Raw genomic sequence first — 19,931 nt, forward strand, 5'->3', positions numbered from 1 at the left:
GACCCATCAAAAGTTTAGGACCATGTTTCCATGGCAACCAAAACATGTTATTTTTTTCCAGCTGTCAAAAAAAAAACCCAAAAAAACCCCCAAAAAACCAACAAAACAAAACAAAACCAAAACAAAAAAAAAGCAGAACCGATGGGGGAAATTCTAAGAAAATTAAATCAGCTGGAAAATTGGCAGGCGGGTCCCTATCCTGAGCTCTCCCTGATGAGCACTGCCTGGACACAGGCAGGGAAGATGCTTGTGGTGTTTGAGGTCCTCTGCATGCAGGGAAGCACAGCAGGGCCATCCAGGGCTATTCCTGATTCCTGCTGCCCCATGTGCCAGACCAGGAGTGGCTCCATCCTGGAATAGAGCTGCCACCCAGACGTTCCCCTTTGGGGGCTATTTTGAGCTGTGTCCCTGCAGAGACCAGTGTGTCTGCAGCACCCAGAAGGCTCCTCCATGGGGCTCTAACACAACTCGCTTCTGTCTCAAAGCCCCCTATATTTTCATTTTGATGAAAAATCCAGTTGTTTTTCTTTCCATCTGGCTTGGCTTTCTGGCACACCGGTGTAATCAGCAGTGTGGGTTTTATTTTTTTGGTGAGCGGTACACAGAGCTGGTCTGGCTTGGAGAGGATGGTGGGCCAGCTTTGCAGCACCTGGCAGTTTGGGAAGACCCCACTGCAAGTTCCAGAAATCTTTAATTTTTTTTTTTTTTTTTTTTTTTGGCTCTGCTTTCTTTTTTGTGACCACTTGTCGAGTGTAATCCCTGCTGCCCTCCTCTGCCCTCCTCTGTGCCAGGCATTTGCTGGCAGGGCTGCTGGGGGAGATCCAGCTGTGGGGCTGCAGACTGGAGGGAAGGAGAGGAGAAGGCAGGAGAGCTCACTTTGACTTTGCAAGGTCCAAGAGGGCTGTAAGGGAGAAGGCACACGCAGGAGTTGGGGACGTGTGCTATGGCTGCAGCTGAGCTCAGGGAGGCAGCTGGTGGCTTTGTGGGTATTTGTGCTGGAGAGGAACAGGAGTCAGGGGGTATGACCATGGCCCTGGGGCCACCTGCACCATGGGCAGTAGGAGGGCTTGCTCAGGAGGCTGAGATTGCAGAAAGCAACTAAAAGATCTCACACACACACACACATGCCCTTTGCTTCTGCTTGGTTCCAGGCAGGAGAAACAGCTCCAGCACTTCCAAGCCACAAGCTCTTCACGCTCCACCAAAGACCATCTCCACTCCCATGGCCCAAACACCATCTCCATTGCATGGTTCATCTCCACTCCTGCTGCTCCTTGGAAGCTGATTCCCTGACAGCTAGTCAAGTGTGTAAAACAGATCTCAGTCTGGAGCATCTCCAGCTCCACAGCCTGCCCTGGCTCCATCATGGCGGATCCTTGGTGCTAGAACCAGGAAACCTTGGTGTGACCATGGCACAAATACTTAAGAATGGAATCATCCAGTACAGAGGCTCCCATTGTGTTGTGGATCCTCCTGTCTGCCACCATGTGAAGCCTTGCACTGCACAATGGGAGGGAAACTCTGCAGCTCCTCGACTGTCAGATCTTACCCACAAGCCAGGGATCAAAATCCTGGGGTGACAAAGCAGCAGTATGCCAGGGTGAGCTCTACCACCCTAAAACAAATGAGGCTTAACCCTTGAAAGCCAGAATGGGCAGAGGATTCCCAAGAATCTCTATGTTTGCAGACTGTCCTCACTGTTGGTCTCAAACAAGCTCAGTGATGTCTTTTGCTGGGTGAACAGGAGCAGATAGCCTTCGAGGTGTGTTTGCTTTCTGGGCTTTTCTTTATCTTGAAGATGGTGATTCAGGGAAACAGGTCTCTCTGCAGCTCAGCGTTGTGGTTCTCCCATCCTAGCTGGACATGGACATGGATCAACTTCTGTGTTTCAATACCTCTGACAACCCAAAGGCACAGGCTTGATCATGCAGCCCACAGACACATCAAGGGCCCAGGAACAAGTCAGTCTTCCTTCCTGCAGACCAGAATTTGCCGGGTGACCTTGGATGCTCCCTGAGCTTGATGTTAAGAACATGACTAGAAAGTGTTGGCTGGCTCCAACGTGCCGAGGCAAGCGCTACCTCTTCCTCAGGTTCTGCAACAAACTGCTGGTGCTTTGCTTTTGTGCAACACCTGGAGACTTTCCAGAAGCCAGGCCAGGCAAGGGAGGTTTGAAAGCCCAAGCTGCTGGGCCTGCTGGGAACACTGGGTCAGGTTGTGGTCCCACATGGGGTGTTTGCAGCTGAATCCCATTCTCGACACAACATGTCAGGATGGTATCCTCCCACTCAACCCTGCCCTAGGTGTGGAGATAATGTGGATTTTGTGATGCCTTCTTTAATTTTATCCATCTGGTCTCCAACGAGTTTCCCAGGGGCTAGGCATAACCCTCCTCCTGGTGTGCTGGTGTTGTTAAAAAAAAAAAAAGAAAGAGAATTCCACAAATTCTTTCAAAATTCCCCATCTTTCTCAGCTTCCCTACAAGCTCTTGGGCTTCACCCTCTGTGCAAATGGGTGGAATGAGCAGCATTTCCCTGGTGTCGTAATGCTGAGGTGGTGAATCAGTGGGGATCTTGTTGCCTGAGCCCTCTTGTAGCATTGTTATTGCTGAAGTTTTGCTATTTTTAAGCCACAAAGCCCCATGTATGATCCTGCCTAAGTAAGCGGCGAGTAACTCCGTTGTATCCCATTTCAAGCCTAGGAACTGGTGAGAGTTGTGTTAATGAAAAACCATTCTGGTTCATGAGACCCTGCTCCACACAAACTGGATGCCAAGGGGTAATCCAAGCAGTGTGTAACTTTATGAAGGGTATAAATAGTCCTGGCTGGCCTTCACCTGGGTGTGTCAGCCGGGCAGGGGGAATTGTAGCACACGTGTTTCCCTGAGATGAAAGCTGAAAGCTAGGGGTGGGTTCAGGGCCTGATTTTACATTTCATTCTGGTTTCTGCCACAAGGTTGTGGCTGCCAAAGCAGGTCAGCTTTGCTTAACAGAAACTTCAGGATACCTTCTGCCTGCACTGCCTTTCCAGGTCTTCAAGTAGCACTCATCAAACCAAGGAGCTTGGTTCCCAAATGGTGGTCTCCTGGCCACAGCATCCCCACCACCGACCCTTGTGAAGGGGTTTGCCATGCATTCTTGCCCTCTCCAGATTTAGAGCTGCTACTGCATGGACAACAACCCATCCATCAGCCTCCAGTTCACCTCAGGCTCTCTGGGCTTTTCCAGGAAAAAGCTGACGTATCTGCAGATTGAGGGCCAGAGGCCACGAAGCCACCAAAACAAAGAGAAGCAATTGCACAGAGGCCCTAGCAAGATGTGTCCTCCATGGGGAGATCTCTGGAGAGCCTGGAGGTGATGGGGAAGCACATCATCTCCTGGGATACAGCAGCCTGGTCACCCAGGGCTGTGGTCTCCTCGGGTCCTGGCGTCCCCTTCACGCGGGGTGCTGGGTGAATGAACTCCAGGGCTGGAGTTTGGAGCGGACACTATGTCCACATTCTTCAGCCTAGGGCTGGGAATGTCAGCTTCTGTCCTGACGCCAGAGGCTTGCATTCCTCCCTGATGTTGCTCCCAAAAAATGCCAACCCAGAACGATGCTGGGGAGAGGGGTGCCGCTTGGTCCCTGGGGGAACGGGAGGCAACGCGCGCAGAGCAGGGCTGGGGTTAGCATGTATGTGCTGGTGTGTGTTTACTAAACCCTGGTCCTAGGGGGAGGGAATGGCTGGAATTCACCCCCCTCACTCCCCACCAGACCCCAAGGACACGCGGGTGGACCGGGGGAATTTGCTCCTCCAGTCTGTTGTTGCCATGGCTGCATATTTCAGAGAGACCCAAGCAGCAAAAAAAAAAACCCAAAACATTTTATTGGGAGGGAAGAAAAATAGCAGGGCAAAAAAATGCAGAAGAGTAATGAGAAGGACTGGTGAGTCCAAGAAATGTATTAGATCATCCCGAGAAACTGGTGCCTGAGGAGTTCTCCATAGCTCAGGCTATTCTAATATTTATTGTGTGTTACTTAAACCGTTACTCCTGGCATCAGCTGGGGCTCCACAGCACTGCTCAGAAACAGAACTAAAAGCTAATTTTGGGCTCCAGGACCACTTAAGAGGTGCTGGAAGAAACCCATCCACTTTGGCTGTGGGAGGCAGTGCACTTCCAGATGCACTTCCAAAAGCACTTCCAGATGAGCTGCTGGCAGGCTGGCAGCAGGGGGACATCTAGCAGGCAGGACCAGGTGCAGAGCTGGCAGGCAGAGTGTCTAAATGGCATGTAAACCACAAGCATGATAAAATCCTTGGTGGGGCTAAGCAAGGACAGGCCAGTGGCTGGCTCTGGCACGAGTACACACCTAAGCCAGGGCAGGACTCACATGCTGTCACTGATGGAGAGAAGGGGAGATGCAAGTCTGCAGGCAGGCAGGTATCCCTGGCACCTCTGAACCTGAAGGGACTTGTTCATATCGGTGCCCTGGGTATTGAAATCTCCATGGGCAGTTTTTTAGCAGCAGGTTTCAGCACGCTGATTGTGAGGCGTTGCCCCCCTGGCTTGGTGTCTGTGACGCTCTGGCAAAGCATCTCCTCCATCCTGCAGAGGCTGTGCAGGGCATCAGGGAACCTGGAGTTCTCACCCAAGCCAAGATGATGTAAGTGTGTCTCATCTGTCCCTGCGGTACCAATTCATGGAGCACCAGGCATGCCAGAACCCAGCTGGTTTTAAAGCTCTGCCATCTTATGGCACGACTCATGGAGGAATCATAAAATTCCAGACTGGTTTGGGGTTTTGGGAATTTCCTCCTAACATCTCTCCTCTTTCAGCTTAAAGCCATTCCCTCTCATCCCATTACTCTAGGATTTTGTCCAAAGGCCCTCCCCAGCTTCCCTGGAGCCCTTTGAGGCACTGGAAGGTGCTCTAAGGTCTCCTCTGCAGCCTTCTCTTCTCCAGGCTGAACAACTCCAACTCTAAGCCTGGCTCCAGAGCAGAGCTGCTCAAGCCCTCTGATCATCTCTGTGGCCTCCTCTGGACTCATTCCAAAAGCTCCATGTTCTTGTCTTGTTGGGGACCTCAGACTTGGGCCCAGCTTTACTGCAGGGGGATCTCACCAGAGGGGAGCAGAGGGGAAGAATCCCCTCCCTCACCCTGCTGGTCACACAGCTGGGGACGCAGCCCAGGACAGGGTTGGCTTCTGGGCTGCCAGTGCACGTGTCTGGCTCACGTTCATCTTTCCATCAAGCAAGACCTCGAAGCCTTTCTCCTCAGGGCTCTTCTCAATCCATTCTCAGCCCACCCAGTGGGCTTGAAATAGGAGAAATCTGGCTCTTCAGCGATGTTTATTCTCTCTCGGGCTTCCCCATCATCGGTGTTACTGACAAGACAGAGGAATGCCATGAGGGTGGCACAGTCTCTGCTGCGGAGCAGGCAGGATTTTCGGTAGCCATCCCGGGCGGGCAGTGACACCTAGTGTCACCCTTTCGTCGGTGCTTCTCCACCTACCTGCTTCCAGCTCCAAACCAGCTGCCTTCAGGAGACATCTGCCTCACCCCGAAGTGCTTCAGATACACAAAGGAATCTTCTGCTCACACCATCCTCCTTGCTGCAGGTGTTCCTTAGATGTCAGGAGACCTCTTGAAAAATCACGTTTAATCAAGGATTTGCCTTGAAGGCTTCCATCTGAGGGCTTCTTCACATGATTCAGTGAGGAATATTTCTCCCTGGTTGGTTTCATTCTGCTCACAATAATGTGTGCAAGACAAAGTATATAAATCTGGGAGAGGGAATCCATTGCCCTCTCCAGAAGGGATTATTAACAAGAGATGTGAGATGCAAATATTACCAAAATAAAAGCAGTTCTGAAACTGAGCTGCAGGATCCTAAATTTTCTGCATGGCTTTCACCCCATAAAATGCCTGTAGCTGGTGTTCCAAGAGCAGATTTTTGCTTCTAGTGATATCTCAGAGATGTTAGGCACCCCACCTGCCACAGAAAGCTGGTTTCCAGCAGACCTAACCCTCACCCTGACCCACAGAGGGAAGTGTGGAGATGTCTCTGGTAGGAAATGGAAGACAGAATTAATTTGTGTGATGCTGTGTCCAGCCCTGTCATCCACAACTCAATAAAAAAGCTGAATACATGGAAAATGCTGAAGTAAGACCTGGGGAAGTCATTCAATGTCAGGCTTCCGCTTTACAGGGACAGGCCAAGGTAAGAGAACTTGTTTTGCTTCTGCAAGAGAAACAGCTAATCAAAGCAAGAAAGCTCCTGGTCAGCAGTGATTTTTAAAGACAATGAAACCAGTGGCAGGCAAAGCTGAGGCAAAATGCATCAGGGTGGGAGGCTGCTCTGCCTGGGCATGGGAGAGCCAAAGATGCTTATTTTCTGCCCCTTGGGTCCCTTGCTTCTTTCTCCTGTTCTCAAGAAATCCCCCTCTGACTGTGAAACATGAGTGCTGGGGAAGGAGTGAAAATAACCTCTGAACCACCCAGCTGAGGACAACTCACACCTAGGCTGAAATCCAGCCTGGAGGGCGGAATCTGTCAGAGAAACACTACCTCTTTCTGCAGTCCATTAGGTTGGTGAATTGCAGCTGGATCACCTGGTTTAGAAAGTGCTTGGCTGGGGCTTATTTTTGTCACAGTAGTGACAAAATTTTTAACCATCAGAGGAATGAGCTGGTGAAAATGTGTAAAGATCCTGCAGCTGTCATTCAAGATAGGGCAAGATCTTTTCCTGAACAAGTGCTGCATACAGGCTCCCTTCCTTGCTGACCCTGGGGCCTTAAAAGGTTTCTCATCACTGGAATCTATGAGGTAATACTGGATATTTTATGAAAATCATTTTGGGTGTTTGAGTTTTGCTGAAGGAAGGAGTTTTCATTCAATTTTGAGTACACGTGACTTCACGTGGTATGAGCTGCTGGAGGATGAATGGTCTGGCGGGAACTTGGAAAGCATGCAGGAACAATTGGATGGGAGGAGGCCAGGTTGTCTTCCCAGCCTTTTTCCTGACTCTTTCCTCATTCTCTAGATGAGGATCTTGGAAAACACAGCAGCCCTGAAAGGAACCCAGTCAAAAGCACAAAGGATTTTAATGAGGAAAAAAATCCTGCTAATTCTTTCAGTTTATTGCTGTTGAGCATGTTCCAAGCCCAAAGAAAAGGGCTCAGAAGAATCTATGAAAATAGTTGGCTTATAGGATCTGCAATGTAAGTGTGATTGAAATGGATCTAGTTTTATCTGTATGAGAATGCATCAGCTACAGGAATCTGTGTTTTAAAAGAAAAGTATATTTCTCATCAGTAAAAGGTGTCTGGTTCTGCTTAGGGTGTAACAGTACTGCCCAGTGTTGGGGAGAGAAGCAGATACCTTAGATCACAACATAATACTTACTTCAACCCTGTGTACATCGATACCAGAACTCTCCTTCATCTCCATGGGCATGTTCTGGTGTGTCTGAACACCCTCTTCTCCCTCTGCTGTGGTTCAAAGATACCATAAGGTATGGGAAGATTCCTGTGGCCCACAATGAGTTCGTTGCTATCACTTAACATTCACCAGTCTAGTATAGTTGGTCACACCAAAAACTTAAGCACTGCTAAAGATGCAGCATCTAACCATAGATGCCCAGCCTGCAGACTGGAGCAGGAGCCCAGGTGTCTCTCCTGTGTGTGTACAGAGGGAAAAATCTCCCCAGTGTTCCTCCTGCTGAGTAGGAGTCACCTAGGAATTGCTAATTTGGAGCTTGCAGGAGAGCATGGCCATCTGAACTGGCACTGCAGGCAAGAGATTTCATCCATGGCAGGACTCAGAGTCCAAAATACTTGCTAGCAAAAGTGTCTGTTCACCCAATGCATGCAAGGATTGAGCAGGGTTTGCTCTTTCCCAGCCACTATGTTGGCTAGTACTAAGTGGCATGGCAAGAATTGTAAAGCCACTGGGCCAGAAACTGGGAGACAAGAGTTAGAGCTCTACAGCTTAAAGAAATTCAGGCTCACTTCTTCCCCAAAACAATCCAAACCCTGGGAGGAGTGTGAGAGTCATGCTCTCTCAAGCTTTGATGGATTCAGGGCTTCTACCACCTCTCTTGTAGAGGGATTCAGTGAAATGGGTGAGCTGTTGGTACTTCTTTCTGGTACTTAGGTGCAGTAACCCCAGGGAAATTGCAGATATTCAGAAAGGGAGTTCAATTAACATTTTCCACTTTCTGGTGGAAATTGCTCAAATGGTGCCTTTGTAAAAGAAGGATGGGATATACAATGACCCTTACAACTAATGATCTCCATTACCATATCGTGTGTGGGCTATGAAAAAGCTCTGGCAAACTATAAACCAGCTCAAACTGCCAGAGCATAGGGTAAAAAAATATAAGTGATCTGTAAAACATGACCACATATATTTGTTAACTGCTCTTCCATTGACTTCCCAAGGGAATAGGGAAAGGCATAGAGAATGTGCTCTCTGAGGGAGGGTGCTGCATTTGGAGTCCTGTGCTTAACTACACCACGAGGCCTGTTGTTGCAGCATGCTGGACTAAGGAAGTCCCTGAAGACTAATTGTGAAGGTTCATTTGCACTGAAAAGCCAACAGAAGGTCCCTTAACAACCAGAGGCTGAAATCGTATTCTGATGATCTCTGCTTTTCTCCATCCTCTGCTTGCTTAATGCCATAGCAGCTTAATGTTCCCAGGATGTTTTTTCCATTAAATGCTCCACTTCCAGGAACCTGTATATGGCATTTCCCTCTGCTGCTGCCTGAGTGACTTTTCCCTCTCCTTATGGATTCCAGCCCAAGTTGTCTGATCCTGCAGTGACTGATCACCCAGCCCTTCCTTCCCAAGAGCAGCTTTATGAACCTGTGTGCACAATTAGAAACTAAAAAAAAAAAAAAAAAAAAAAAGATAAGTTTGTTGCAAGGGAGGGGAGCAGGCTGGAAATCTGAGGCTTTTTATCTTTGGTTCATGCTGGGTCTATGCTATGCCAGACATGAGGACATCAGCCTTCCCAGCAAGTGCCTCCTGTTTAGGGCTCATGAGATGGCACAAAATGAGGTGGTTTTTTTGTTTGTTTGTTTGTTTGGGGGTTTTTTTGTTTTGCTTTTGTTTTCGTTTTTGGTTTGGAGGTGCAGTTCTGTGTGTTTTCAACTTTGAAATTTCAGCTCCTCCCTCATCTTGAAGAGTCCATGGGGGACTGCTTACTGCTTATCTGAGTGATTTGTCTATTTATATGATTCCGCATCCTTTCTCTGTTCATCTCCTTAAGCTTTGGGTAAAGGGATGGGAAACAGACAAGTGGGAGAAGAAAAAAGCAGTAAGCCCCCAGTCTGCTCCACCCCAATGAGAGAGACCCAGAAGCCCTGGGACACCTTGCTCCATCAAAGACAGGAAGCAGCAGCAGGTGAAGCAGAGCAAATTAATGGGGTTTATCCCTGCTCAGAAGTGTACGCATGTGTCCTTGCCCATGGGAAGGGATTCTTGCTGCTGCTACAGAGCCCCCCAGAAGATGCCTGAGATGATAAATACTAAATAGCTTAGAAAGACCAGTGCTTACACAGGGTCAGCTGTGCTGTCTTCTTCTAGTGCTCCTAAAAGCCCTTTTTTTTGCCCATTCCTACTGACTGTCCGTGAGCAAAGCCAAAGCTCTGCAGCATTTCTGTGGAGCAGCTGAGCTGGCAGTGTCTTTTGGGCAAACACTGAGCTGAAGGCTCCAGGGCTGTGTAACTAAGGTGAAGTTTTGTTGGAAGTCATCCAAGCACTGAGGTCACCTGGCATACTCATAAAAAAACAAAACAAAACAAAAAACTGTTTGAAAGCAAAAATGTTGGATGACTGATTGAAAGAGGCAGGTCTTCATTCTTGTGCCTCTGTGAAGGGGGGCCAGTTCTCTATAAGGAACATTTCACAGTCATTTATAATCTTGAAGGGGAGGTGGGAAAAGCCACCCTTTATCACAGGAGTGCCTGTAAGCAAGTCTGGACACGGAGTGGTTTTTAACCAAAATCCTGCTCACATTTTCCAGCCTCCACATAAAATATCTTTACACTGTTTGCCTTCCCATCAGTGCCATTAATTGTCACCTATTTGCTTTTGCAGATTTGTTTGACATACCAGCTCTTCCCTGCCTCTCGGGACACAGTGGTGGTAAGTGCTGATAGAGTTGTGCTCAGAGCACAGGCAGTGATGCATCCCACTGCTGAGCCCAGCAAAACTTTTCCAGATGAGTGCAGTGAATTCACAGCTATTGCTAACAGAAGATCTTTAGCATTTGAGCTGGCCTGCAAGCTGCATTTTCCACCTTTTTCAAATGATATGTTTCTTGACATCCGTGAAACCTTCATTTGACTTCTAATACCCCCTGATTATTCTTATAAGTGTAACAGACTGCATTTTAATTGAAACTTCAGGCTTCGGCAAGCAATCAGCTTCACGGGCATAACAGGAGTGACACACCAGCAATGACTTTAGCCCTAAAAGCCTCCATGTGCAGATGTCTCCTAAGAATGTGTTTATTTGCTTTTGGTTTATGTGGGTTTGGTGACCTTTTGTTAAAATCAGCCAGTGACTTCCAGGAGGCAAGTTACATGCTCACTAAAAAGTAATGCAATAAAATAATCTTTGCACGGGTCCTTCTGCTGAATACGATATTTCTGCTGAATATCATAGCGCTCTCTCCAAGGCAGGGAGGACTGAGGTGAAGGTTAAAGAGAAAATACCCCAAGTGCAAGAAGGAAAACTGCCCTGGCTATCTTTGAGCTGTTAGGACGTTAACAGCCTTCTCTTCTCACAGCTAGGGAGCGTGGTTAGTTATTGGTACTGCAAACAGATTCTTTGGGAGCAAGGATCGGCGCTGACACAGGGTGAGTCGATGAGTCTGCATTCTCTGCAGTTCTCAAACAGAGCTGGGTGCGAATTCACATTCACTTAGCCCATTAGTTTTGCCAGTGCTTTCGCAATGACTTTTGCAAGACAGGAATCTGAAGCCAGAGATGAACCTCAGTTTTGGTTTTGAGCGCTTTAAACACACAGGTTGCTTGCCTGCCCAGAACCCCTAAATGAGGTGCATTGGAAAACACCTGCAGTCTGAAATTCAGACTATTGTCTGAACAGAAAATAAATGCACATATCCAGACTTTGGGCTTAGAGGCTGGGGAAATTGTCTGTGCAAAACAAGTGGTAGGGAGGGCTCGTTCAGAATCCTTCAGAGGTGAAGCACGAGCAGAAACCAGAGGCCGGGTAAAGCCAACCCTCCATTCCCGACCCCAGTCGGGGGTGGGAGAGGAGAGAGAGAGCGAGCACCAGAACCAGACCCGACCCGACCCCCCCGGTTCGCTCCTGCCCAGGACCGAGCCTCCCGGCAGTCATCAGCCCGCGCCACCCTCCCTCCCGTCCGCCCCTGGTGCGGCTGGGGAGGCGGGGCCGCGTGGGGGCGCGTGCGCGGGGCGGGGCTCGCGGCCCCGCGGAGGAAGCGGCGCCAGCGGCGGCGTCGGGAGCGCGCGGCCATGAGCGGCGGGTCGGGGTCCGGCGGCCGCGGCGTGTGAGGGGTTCGGCGGGGCGGGGGGAGTCCCCTCCCTGCCTTCCCCCCGGCCCTCCTTCCCTCCCTCCCTTACCCCCGGCCCTCCTTCTCCTCCTCCCTTACCCCTGGTCCCCCCCTCCCTCCCTCCTTTCTTCCCTCCCTGCTTCTCTCCTTCCCTTCCTCTGTGCCTTCCTGCCTCTTTCCCGGCCTCCTTCCCTCCCTTCTTCCCGGCCTGGGCGATGGTGCCGGGGCGCCGGGGCGGGAGCCGTGAGCCCGGCGGGGGGCGGTGGCGGCGGGGCCGGCCCCTTTCTGCGCCGGGAGAGGCGGGAGCGGGGCGGCGGCCGCCGCCGTCGTTTTGCCGGGTGCGGAGCCCGCGCCGCCATCTCCTCCGCCTCCTACCGCTGCTGCTGCTTCTGCCCGCTGGTACCCAAGGCCAGGCCAGCCTAGGGTCTGGTCCGCACGCTGCGGGGCCCCCAGACTGGCCCCCCGCCGGCCCCGGGCCCAGCCTCAGCCTCTACCTGAGCGAGGAGGAGGTGCGGCGGCTGATCGGTGAGTACGGGCCGGGGCCGGGTGTGGGGTGTGCAGAACCCCTGGGGAAGGAGCGAGGTTCTGTATGCCTGGGGGGACAGTGGGTGCCGGCGCTCAGAGGAGGCTGAGGGGAGTTGCATGGGGCTATGGTGGCAATATGGGGGTCTGGGAGAGGTTGGCGGGGGGAGTAGTTAGTGGGACTGGAGGATTGGGGTGGTGGCTGTGGGGGTCCGGCAGGCTTTGGGACTGGTTGTGGGGCTGGTACGAAGGCGGCAGGTCTGGGGGTGCAGGGGAGGATGGAGAGGGCTGTGAGGGGGAATGAAGGACCTGGGGTTCTGGAGAAGATGGGGGAGCTCAAGGACTGGGGTGGGGTTGTGTGAATCTGGGGGCCTGTGTGGGGTTCCGTAGGACTGGGCGGAGCAAGGGGGTGATGAGTAGGAAAGGAGAAGCCTCGGGAGAGTTTCTGTGCTGTCTGCTGTGTGCTTGGTTGGGATTTTAAGGGAAGAGAAGGGTCCTGGGCTTTACCCTGATGGTAAGGGGTTCCCCGGATTGAAGTGACTGGGGATGATGCCTCGTGGGAGTAGTATAAGCCTTGTAAGAGATGAATTGAGGCCCGTGATTTAATTAGCGAGACGAGTGACATTCAGAGGGCAGAGAGGAGACCTGGCAATAATTGAGTGCGTGTGTGAAAGGAATCTTAATTTCTAGGCAGGCTGACAATTGCTGCGCAAGTACTTGGAGACAGTTCACGAAGTCCCCCATCTGGCCTGCTGTGTGAGGCTTTTGCTGTAGTTTTGTGCTTGGAGAGTCTCTGATTTAAACAAAGATTTGTTTTCTGTAGGCTTTGGCTTGCTGGGGCTCTTGTTTGGAGCTGGGGGCCTGGAGTTTCAAAACAAATATGTTGGTATTCCCAATGATTTGTTTGTCAGTAAATGACCTGTATCTCTGTGAGCAGAAAAATAAGCAAGACTTCATTTGCATCTGAGGGACAAAATAAATATACCTCCAGTGAATTTGAACTCTGTGAGTAGTAGCTGACCAAAGTCAGGGGGTCTGGGGAGTGAGTAACACTGTAAACATTTCTTCCCTTGCAGCTTGCTCTGGCAATTAGCATCCTGTTGCTCTCGTTTTTTCATTGCATGTGCTTGCTGCCAGATGCTCTTGTTACAGATAGGGGATAAAAATGTCAGGCTTGCTGTTTAGCTGAATTTTTAAACAAGTAATTAATCTGGAAAATATTGAATGGTAAGGTTTGCAGTGTGCCTAAAAAGTGTATTAGTTGGATTTGCTCAGACTTTTGTGTTTCACTAGCTTAAATTTTCATCCTTAACTACAGCTGAGGAGGGAAGCTGTGTTGTTACTGTTTTTTAAGTTAAATTTCATCCCCTAGACTCCCTTGTGCGTGTTTGCTAATATAGCTAAAGTCACTTACTACTGATCTGTAGCTGTTTTGTATCGCTTAAAGTATCTGACATTTAATGCTCTGTTCTGCTTCTATGACCCCAGAGGTCTGGACAGCCTGATGTCTAATTTGGAGATAAGCTGGCACTTTTTGTATTTAGTGGGACACTAGGAATCTGTTGTAAACTAGAATTTAAGGACCTACCTCATGCTGTTGGCACAATCAGATTTAATTTTAGGTGTATCTTTTACATCTACTAGCTGTTGTAGGTAAGGTGTAAAAGCACATAGACACAGGCAGTCAAACCGCTGGTAACTTTACTTATTTCTCTGGCAGAAGAAAATCCAAAAAGAGACATTTTTGTTCCAGTTCTTCACGCATCTGAAAACAAACCAAGCTTTTTAAAAATATACAGTTTTGCAGTATCTGAACTGTGTTTCCCTGCAGTCAAGTTTAGGGTTTAAAGTGCTCGTATTGGTTTGTGTGAACTTCCAAAAGGAGGCTTCAGCTTCTGTAACTTCTCTGAGGAAAGCCATGGTTCAGTGGATGCTGTAATAGCAGCCATCCACAGCAGACAGGAAAACGAGGCTGTTAGGTTCAGTGAAGCTGCTAATATAAACATAGTAACAAAAGGTGAAAAAAACCAGCTTCTGAACAAACTCTGTCTCTGCTACTGTCTTGCTGTGGTTTAACAGAAAACTCCTAGGCTTTCTTACCCATTCATAAACCCAGACATGACATGGGGTTGCTATAGCCTGTGGTGTGTTTCCAGGCTTCTTAATATCACCCTCATACATCTTTAGATTGCAGACTTGATTCAGAACAAATGTAAGTATGAGGCTGTGAGTTGTTGAATCAGCCACACATGCATAGCTGAAGCCTCTGGAGGGCTGGTGAAAGGTTTTTGGGGCCATACCCTGCCAGCTCCCTCTCACAGTGAAGTTGTACCTGTTCAGTGGCACATGGCAGCGTTGCTCCACAAAACCCAAGTTTGGTGTCTTATGGAACCAGGGCCCATGTTTTTAATTAGGCCGTGGCTCTTGTAGGTGAAATAGTGACTTGCTGAAGATTATTTGTGGCTGTTCTTTTTGTGGCATGGAGGCAGGACAGATTACTATGGTTTGTAGTGAAAACTGCCTGCCACTTTCCTGCATGCTTATGCCAGGTTTCCACCATTAGGCTGTGTGATTCTGACCATGTGTCTGCCTTAGGAGGAATTGTTTTGAAATCTTCAGAACTTTACAGAGAAGAAAGCTGGCTCATCTTGTTGTGCAAGATGGATTTTTATTTTGGAAAGCTGCGGAGTTCTCATGGTCTGAAAGAAGGACTTTCTATATGGCAGGCAGATGGTGTCTCTGTCAGAAACAGCTCCTGCCATTCCCATAGGAAATGTTCACAGCCATCAAAACTGTAAGTCTTTGGAGAAGAAAAAACGTGGTTTTTACACACTTCTGTCTGTCAGATTCCACCTGCACCAGGTAGGATTCAGTGATAGATGAGCTAAAGGTAAAAAGAGAGAGGAGTTAGTCAAGGGGACTTGATTGAGGTGAGTTCAGTGATGGCAGTGGGAGACAGGTGTTCTGAGAGAGAGCAGGGGTGAGGTACAGGGTGATGGAGAGTTAGGCAAGGCAACTGCAAGTCTTTGTGCTGGAATGGTCGGGATGTTCAAATTACTGAAAGGCTGAAGTATTTCTTGGGATTCTTGAAATGCTTCAGGGCCTTGTTAAAAGCCTGTCTTTGACAGCATCACTACCTAGACCATTAATGAGTTAGTGCTGTGAGGTTTTGTTTCAGAAGCACCCAGGTTAAATTTCCATGTGAGATGGGTAACTTGCAGGTACATGGTGCCTCTTTAGGACAGAAAGAATACAGCAAAGAGCCTCTGTAGAGCTGCAGGATGAATGAGATGTCCACTGAAGAGCAATTGTTGAGTCTTGAAGAAAGTGCTTATGTGGTACACCTCCTAAAGTTCAGAATATGGTTCTACTATAGATATATATGTATATATATGTTCCTAAACATTTTCTGGCTATTAAGTTCTTGCCTCCAAAAGAACAGCAGCTTTTTGCATATTGAATGCCAAGTCATGCATGTATATACCACATATGCATGTTGTATAACCAAGTCTTGTGTTGCTGTGGTCCACATGAAGTGCAGAAAAACCTGCGTGTTAATGCTTCATTTTATTATCTGAAAAAGTCTTCAAATTAAAGTTTACTGTGGGTGAACACTGCTGCATGGAAAGCAAGTTTCATGCACTGTAATGAAACTGAATTGCTTATGGTGGCCTGAAAGGATCCCCATATAACATATAACTTAACTGGAAGTGTTGCGTTTTAATGTATTTTTGTTATTACCTTGCCTTGTAAAAAGCTCTGTAGTCTAATTATAGTCACTGGTGGGTGCTTTTTAACTTTGCAGCTGAATGTCACTCAAATCCACTTTAGAGAAATAGGAGGTGGGGGGGAGGATGATGGCTGGCAGGGTGTCTGGGTCATAGATGCAGCAACATCTGGCAGCTTGCAGGCTCTGCAGCAGGTTGTGATGAGTTCCTTGCATGGTGGAGCTGAGCGATCTGTTTTTGGTTTTGAGCCTTTCAGTCGGCTGGGATGCTTGTCCATCTGATTTACCCAGTACCCCGGTTCACATCAATATTTTTCTGAGGCTTATGAGAACAAGCTGCATGTGGGGTTCCTCTGCCCTGTTCCATTCCATTACCTTGCTTCTAATTTGCGAAGTTCAAATAGTGTGCAGATTGCTGTTTCTTCAGAGATGGGTGTAGTCATATAAACCCTCTGCAGTATTTCTGGTGCTTGCAAACTGCCAGATGAATATGCCTGTAGAAGTTTGAAATATCCTGTGGAAGGACAGTGGGAGAAATGCCAGCAGGGGCAGCTTCAGCTTGGGCTAGGATTGCTTTGAAATCATCACTTATTCTGCGTGACCACTGTTAAGGGAAATACTTCATTACTTGTGTGTGTATCTCATTGTTGCCGAGATGGGTGGCTGATTTCTGCAGTGTGCTTTTTCACACCAGATTGTACATAGGGACTTAAGAATGCTGGGGGCTCTGTCTGTATCCTTCCTGGGGCAAACAATTTGCTTGTACAAATGGGTGGTTCATGGGCGTACAGCATGGGCAGCAGGCGGCTGGGCTTCCTTGTGTGGCTCTTGCCTGCACCCAGCCCTGGGGAGAAGCATCCATTTCACCTCCCGAGGGGTCACCATCTGTCTAGTGATAAGTGTTTGTGGCTCTTTTAACCATTCATGTGTAAGGGACTTGGACAAAGTATGACCTGAAAATGAAGGCCAGCCTCATGGGGTTGGGGGAATAATCCCAAGGCTTCATATCTCTCAGCTCTGATGATACACCTGTGTTCTTTTTGGCACCATCTTCTTTATCGCTGTTGATTGATTGGCCTCTTTGAAAACGTGTTCTCTTTCTCCCCCCAGTTTGTGGGCAGAATGGGAACAAGAGAGAGGAAATGGAGTAGAGAGCTCTCTGCATGCATGAGAAAAGCCATTGAGAAAGGGCTTCTGGTACTGGGAGGAAGGCAGGGACTGAAACTGTTCCTAAACTCCAGCTGAGCAGAGAGAAATACAAAAAATATAAGGATCATGTTCACAGGCATGAAAACTCCCAGCATAGCATTTTTCCTGAGTGGGAGCTGTGGAGGCAGCTCTACTGTACTCACTGTTGCATGGGTACTTTAAAAGATGAAGTATCTGGGCAAGTTGTGTGTTTTTCTTCTCCCCTTTTGCTCTTCAGAGTTGTTTGGATGCCAGAAAAAGTGAATGAACGAGACAAATTTCAAATGTAGGCTTGATTCATAATGTCTCTGAGCTCTAGAGGAACAGGATTGCTTGATGACTAGTTCCTACCTGTAAACTATCCAGGCTGGAGTATCACTGAGGGTCTTACATTTCTTAGAGTGGAAAGGCCTTTAGTTAGATGCTGTTCCTGTAGTAACTTAATGTGCATTATTAAAGTGGTACTGCAGGTCTCAACTGTGAAAGTGGGGAATGTGCAAAGGTTGCAGTGCATTTAATGAGTTGTGCCTGATGAATTGATTCCCCCCTGCCCCTTTTCTCCCCCCCGAACGGCAGCAGCACCAGCAGGTCCTGTGTAAGAATGAATGCTAACACTCTCTGAAAATGGCTTGTGGAGCTACAAAGGGTGTGATAGTGGAGGCTTCAAATGCATTATTTCTCTTCCATCTCTGCTTTTGTCCTTCTTTCAAGCGGATAACTCGCATATTTGCACTAGCTGCTTTGGAGATCTGGGAGCAGAAGCAACAGCATGAAACTAATGTGGTGCTTTAGAATTTCACTGCCACTTACTGGGTGTTGAATAGCTGTAATTAAATTAACCAGTGTATTGATTTCACTGTGCTGCTTGGGAAAGATAAGAGCAGGAATATAAGCGTTGGAGCTGCTGCTTGCTAGGCTTGAAAAGAATACATAATGCCAGCAGTACCAATGGTTGGAGCAGGCTGATAAACTAAAGATGGTTATGTCCTCAAAATTGTTTGAGCCTTTATGAAGTTAGTGAATGGCCTTGTAGAGTAATTCCTAATAAATGGAAAGCCATGGAGGTTACTGTTGTTTTTTTTTTTTTTTTAATTGGCTTGGAGACCTCTATAAAAGTGAGTAGAGCTTTTTTGCTTTGCATGGAACTGGGGTTTGCATTAAACAATTAGTGTCACTGTAATGGAAACCTTCCAAAGCATCACAACAGATGTCAAGGGTGTACTGTCCCTTCAGCATCTTGTCAGTCATCCGAGTTTAGAGGCCAAGAGGTCTGATGCCATTGAAGGAGGTGCGTGTGTTGGGTTTTTAATTGTTGTTTTTAATATTTTTACTCCGTTGAGTGCTTGTTGCTGAGCTAGTTGTGCCTCATAAGAGGCTGGGCATTCAACTGAACATGCTTTAACCACAGATTAGTTAAACTAATGTGCAGTCTGGCTGTGCTATGTTTCTACAGCTAGTAAATTCTCTGCAACACCCAATGAGAATCTTCTCCCTTACGTGACCCCTGAAAGCCAACATTTTAGGGTTTCCCTCCCTTGCACACATGTTCCCTGAATTCCCAGTCAGGTAACCGTGGACCTTCCTAGCTGATCTGAATTGACTGAAGGGTCCCTACACACTTCATGCACCAGCTGCTTTGGAAAGCAGGGCTTCATCCTGCGTGTACCAACATGAGCCTGAGATAATAAACAGAGGATGAGAAGAAGAGAGAAATCATCAGGGCTGTTAATTTGACACTGACTCTTTTGATCTCCTCTTTAGATGATGAGGAAAGGGTAAGTGTGCTTCCTTTTAATCTTCACTCCCGCACTTTAAAGGCCTCAATAATGTTCCCACCAACCAGATCATTTTCATTTGCAACTCTAATTAATCTGGGAATAAATATGCTTTGGAAAGGTGGATTGATTTAAATGAGGGCTGTCTTTTCACCTTTAATCTATAATGCTGCATTTTTCTCTCTTGAGGAAATAGCTTCCAGCTCCCTTTCTCCCCAGGTCCATGCAAGGCTCTTTCTCCTCTCTTTTTTTATTATTATAAAATAATGGCTTCAGCAGGTGAATAAAAGGTTGGACAAGCTTGACGAAAATGGGAAGCTCTTCACCCTTGCTACCTTTAATCTACTGCATGTAAATTACCCAGGCTATTTCACTGAGGCTTTACACAGCATAATACCAGCAGGCAGCCCATTCTCAAAAGGCCGTTTTGATATTATTAGTATTGTCTTTAATCTTTTGTGGTGTGAAGAATGAGGACAACACAAGGATACACAAACCAGGGGAGCCAGGCAGAGGAGAACCTGGCAGGGCCTACTGGGCTGTGTGAAGGAATGTGTCCAGCAACCGGAAGCGTCCTTGTGGGGTGGAAACCCACCAAAAAATTCCAACCTTGGTGACTTTGCAAAGCTTGGCTGAAGCCACATCAGGGTGCCTGAGACGTTTCTATACCAGTGGCTTCAGCCAGGGCTGGGAGAGGAAGAGGTACCTGGCCTCACAGGCTCACTTGTATTCATCTTATGGTGCTGGTTTGTAGAGCCAAGGTCTGGGCATTGTTGCAGCAAAGATTTCTCCACATGGCAGACAGCATGCATGCCTTCTGTAGCACAGAGGTCCAACCAGATCCCACCTGGATGGTGGGACCAACAGAAACATCTATTCTTATATTGTCCTGTTCTGGGAAGATGAAAGAGATGGGGAGTGGTAAAGCCAGGCCACCCACAGGGATGTTGAGTATTGAGCTCATGCATCCATGGCACAGGACACATGCATTAGAAGAGCATCCTGAAGGACAAACTCGCAAGCTCTGAGGACAGAAGAAACAAAAAAGGCAAGCTGAAGTAAAACATCCCCTGGAACCTCTAACAAGCAACCAACTGAGGAGAGATCTTGCAGTGTGGATCTCAATCTGGTCCATACCACCAACATAAAGTAACTACTGAGAAGAAACCAAACCAATCTCACAGGATCTCAGG

The 19,931-nt window shown here is 48.1% G+C and overlaps 1 protein-coding gene across 3 annotated transcripts in view; it reads left to right on the forward strand.

Moving 5' to 3' along the window:
• The first annotated feature begins 11,433 nt into the window (after positions 1–11,433).
• Positions 11,434–19,931, forward strand: part of RYK (receptor like tyrosine kinase) — a 48,982-nt gene continuing 40,484 nt past the window's right edge. For 2 of the 3 annotated variants that reach the window (XM_071752055.1, XM_071752056.1), the window contains exon 1: positions 11,435–12,051. In XM_071752055.1, coding sequence (XP_071608156.1) covers positions 11,742–12,051 — 310 coding nt within the window. In that variant the 5' untranslated portion in view covers positions 11,435–11,741. Of the gene's footprint in view, positions 12,052–19,931 lie in introns of all 3 variants that reach the window. The other variant, XM_071752057.1, reaches the window with a different exon arrangement.

This window comes from Heliangelus exortis, chromosome 9, assembly GCF_036169615.1.
Source record: "Heliangelus exortis chromosome 9, bHelExo1.hap1, whole genome shotgun sequence".
NCBI lineage: Eukaryota > Metazoa > Chordata > Aves > Apodiformes > Trochilidae > Heliangelus > Heliangelus exortis.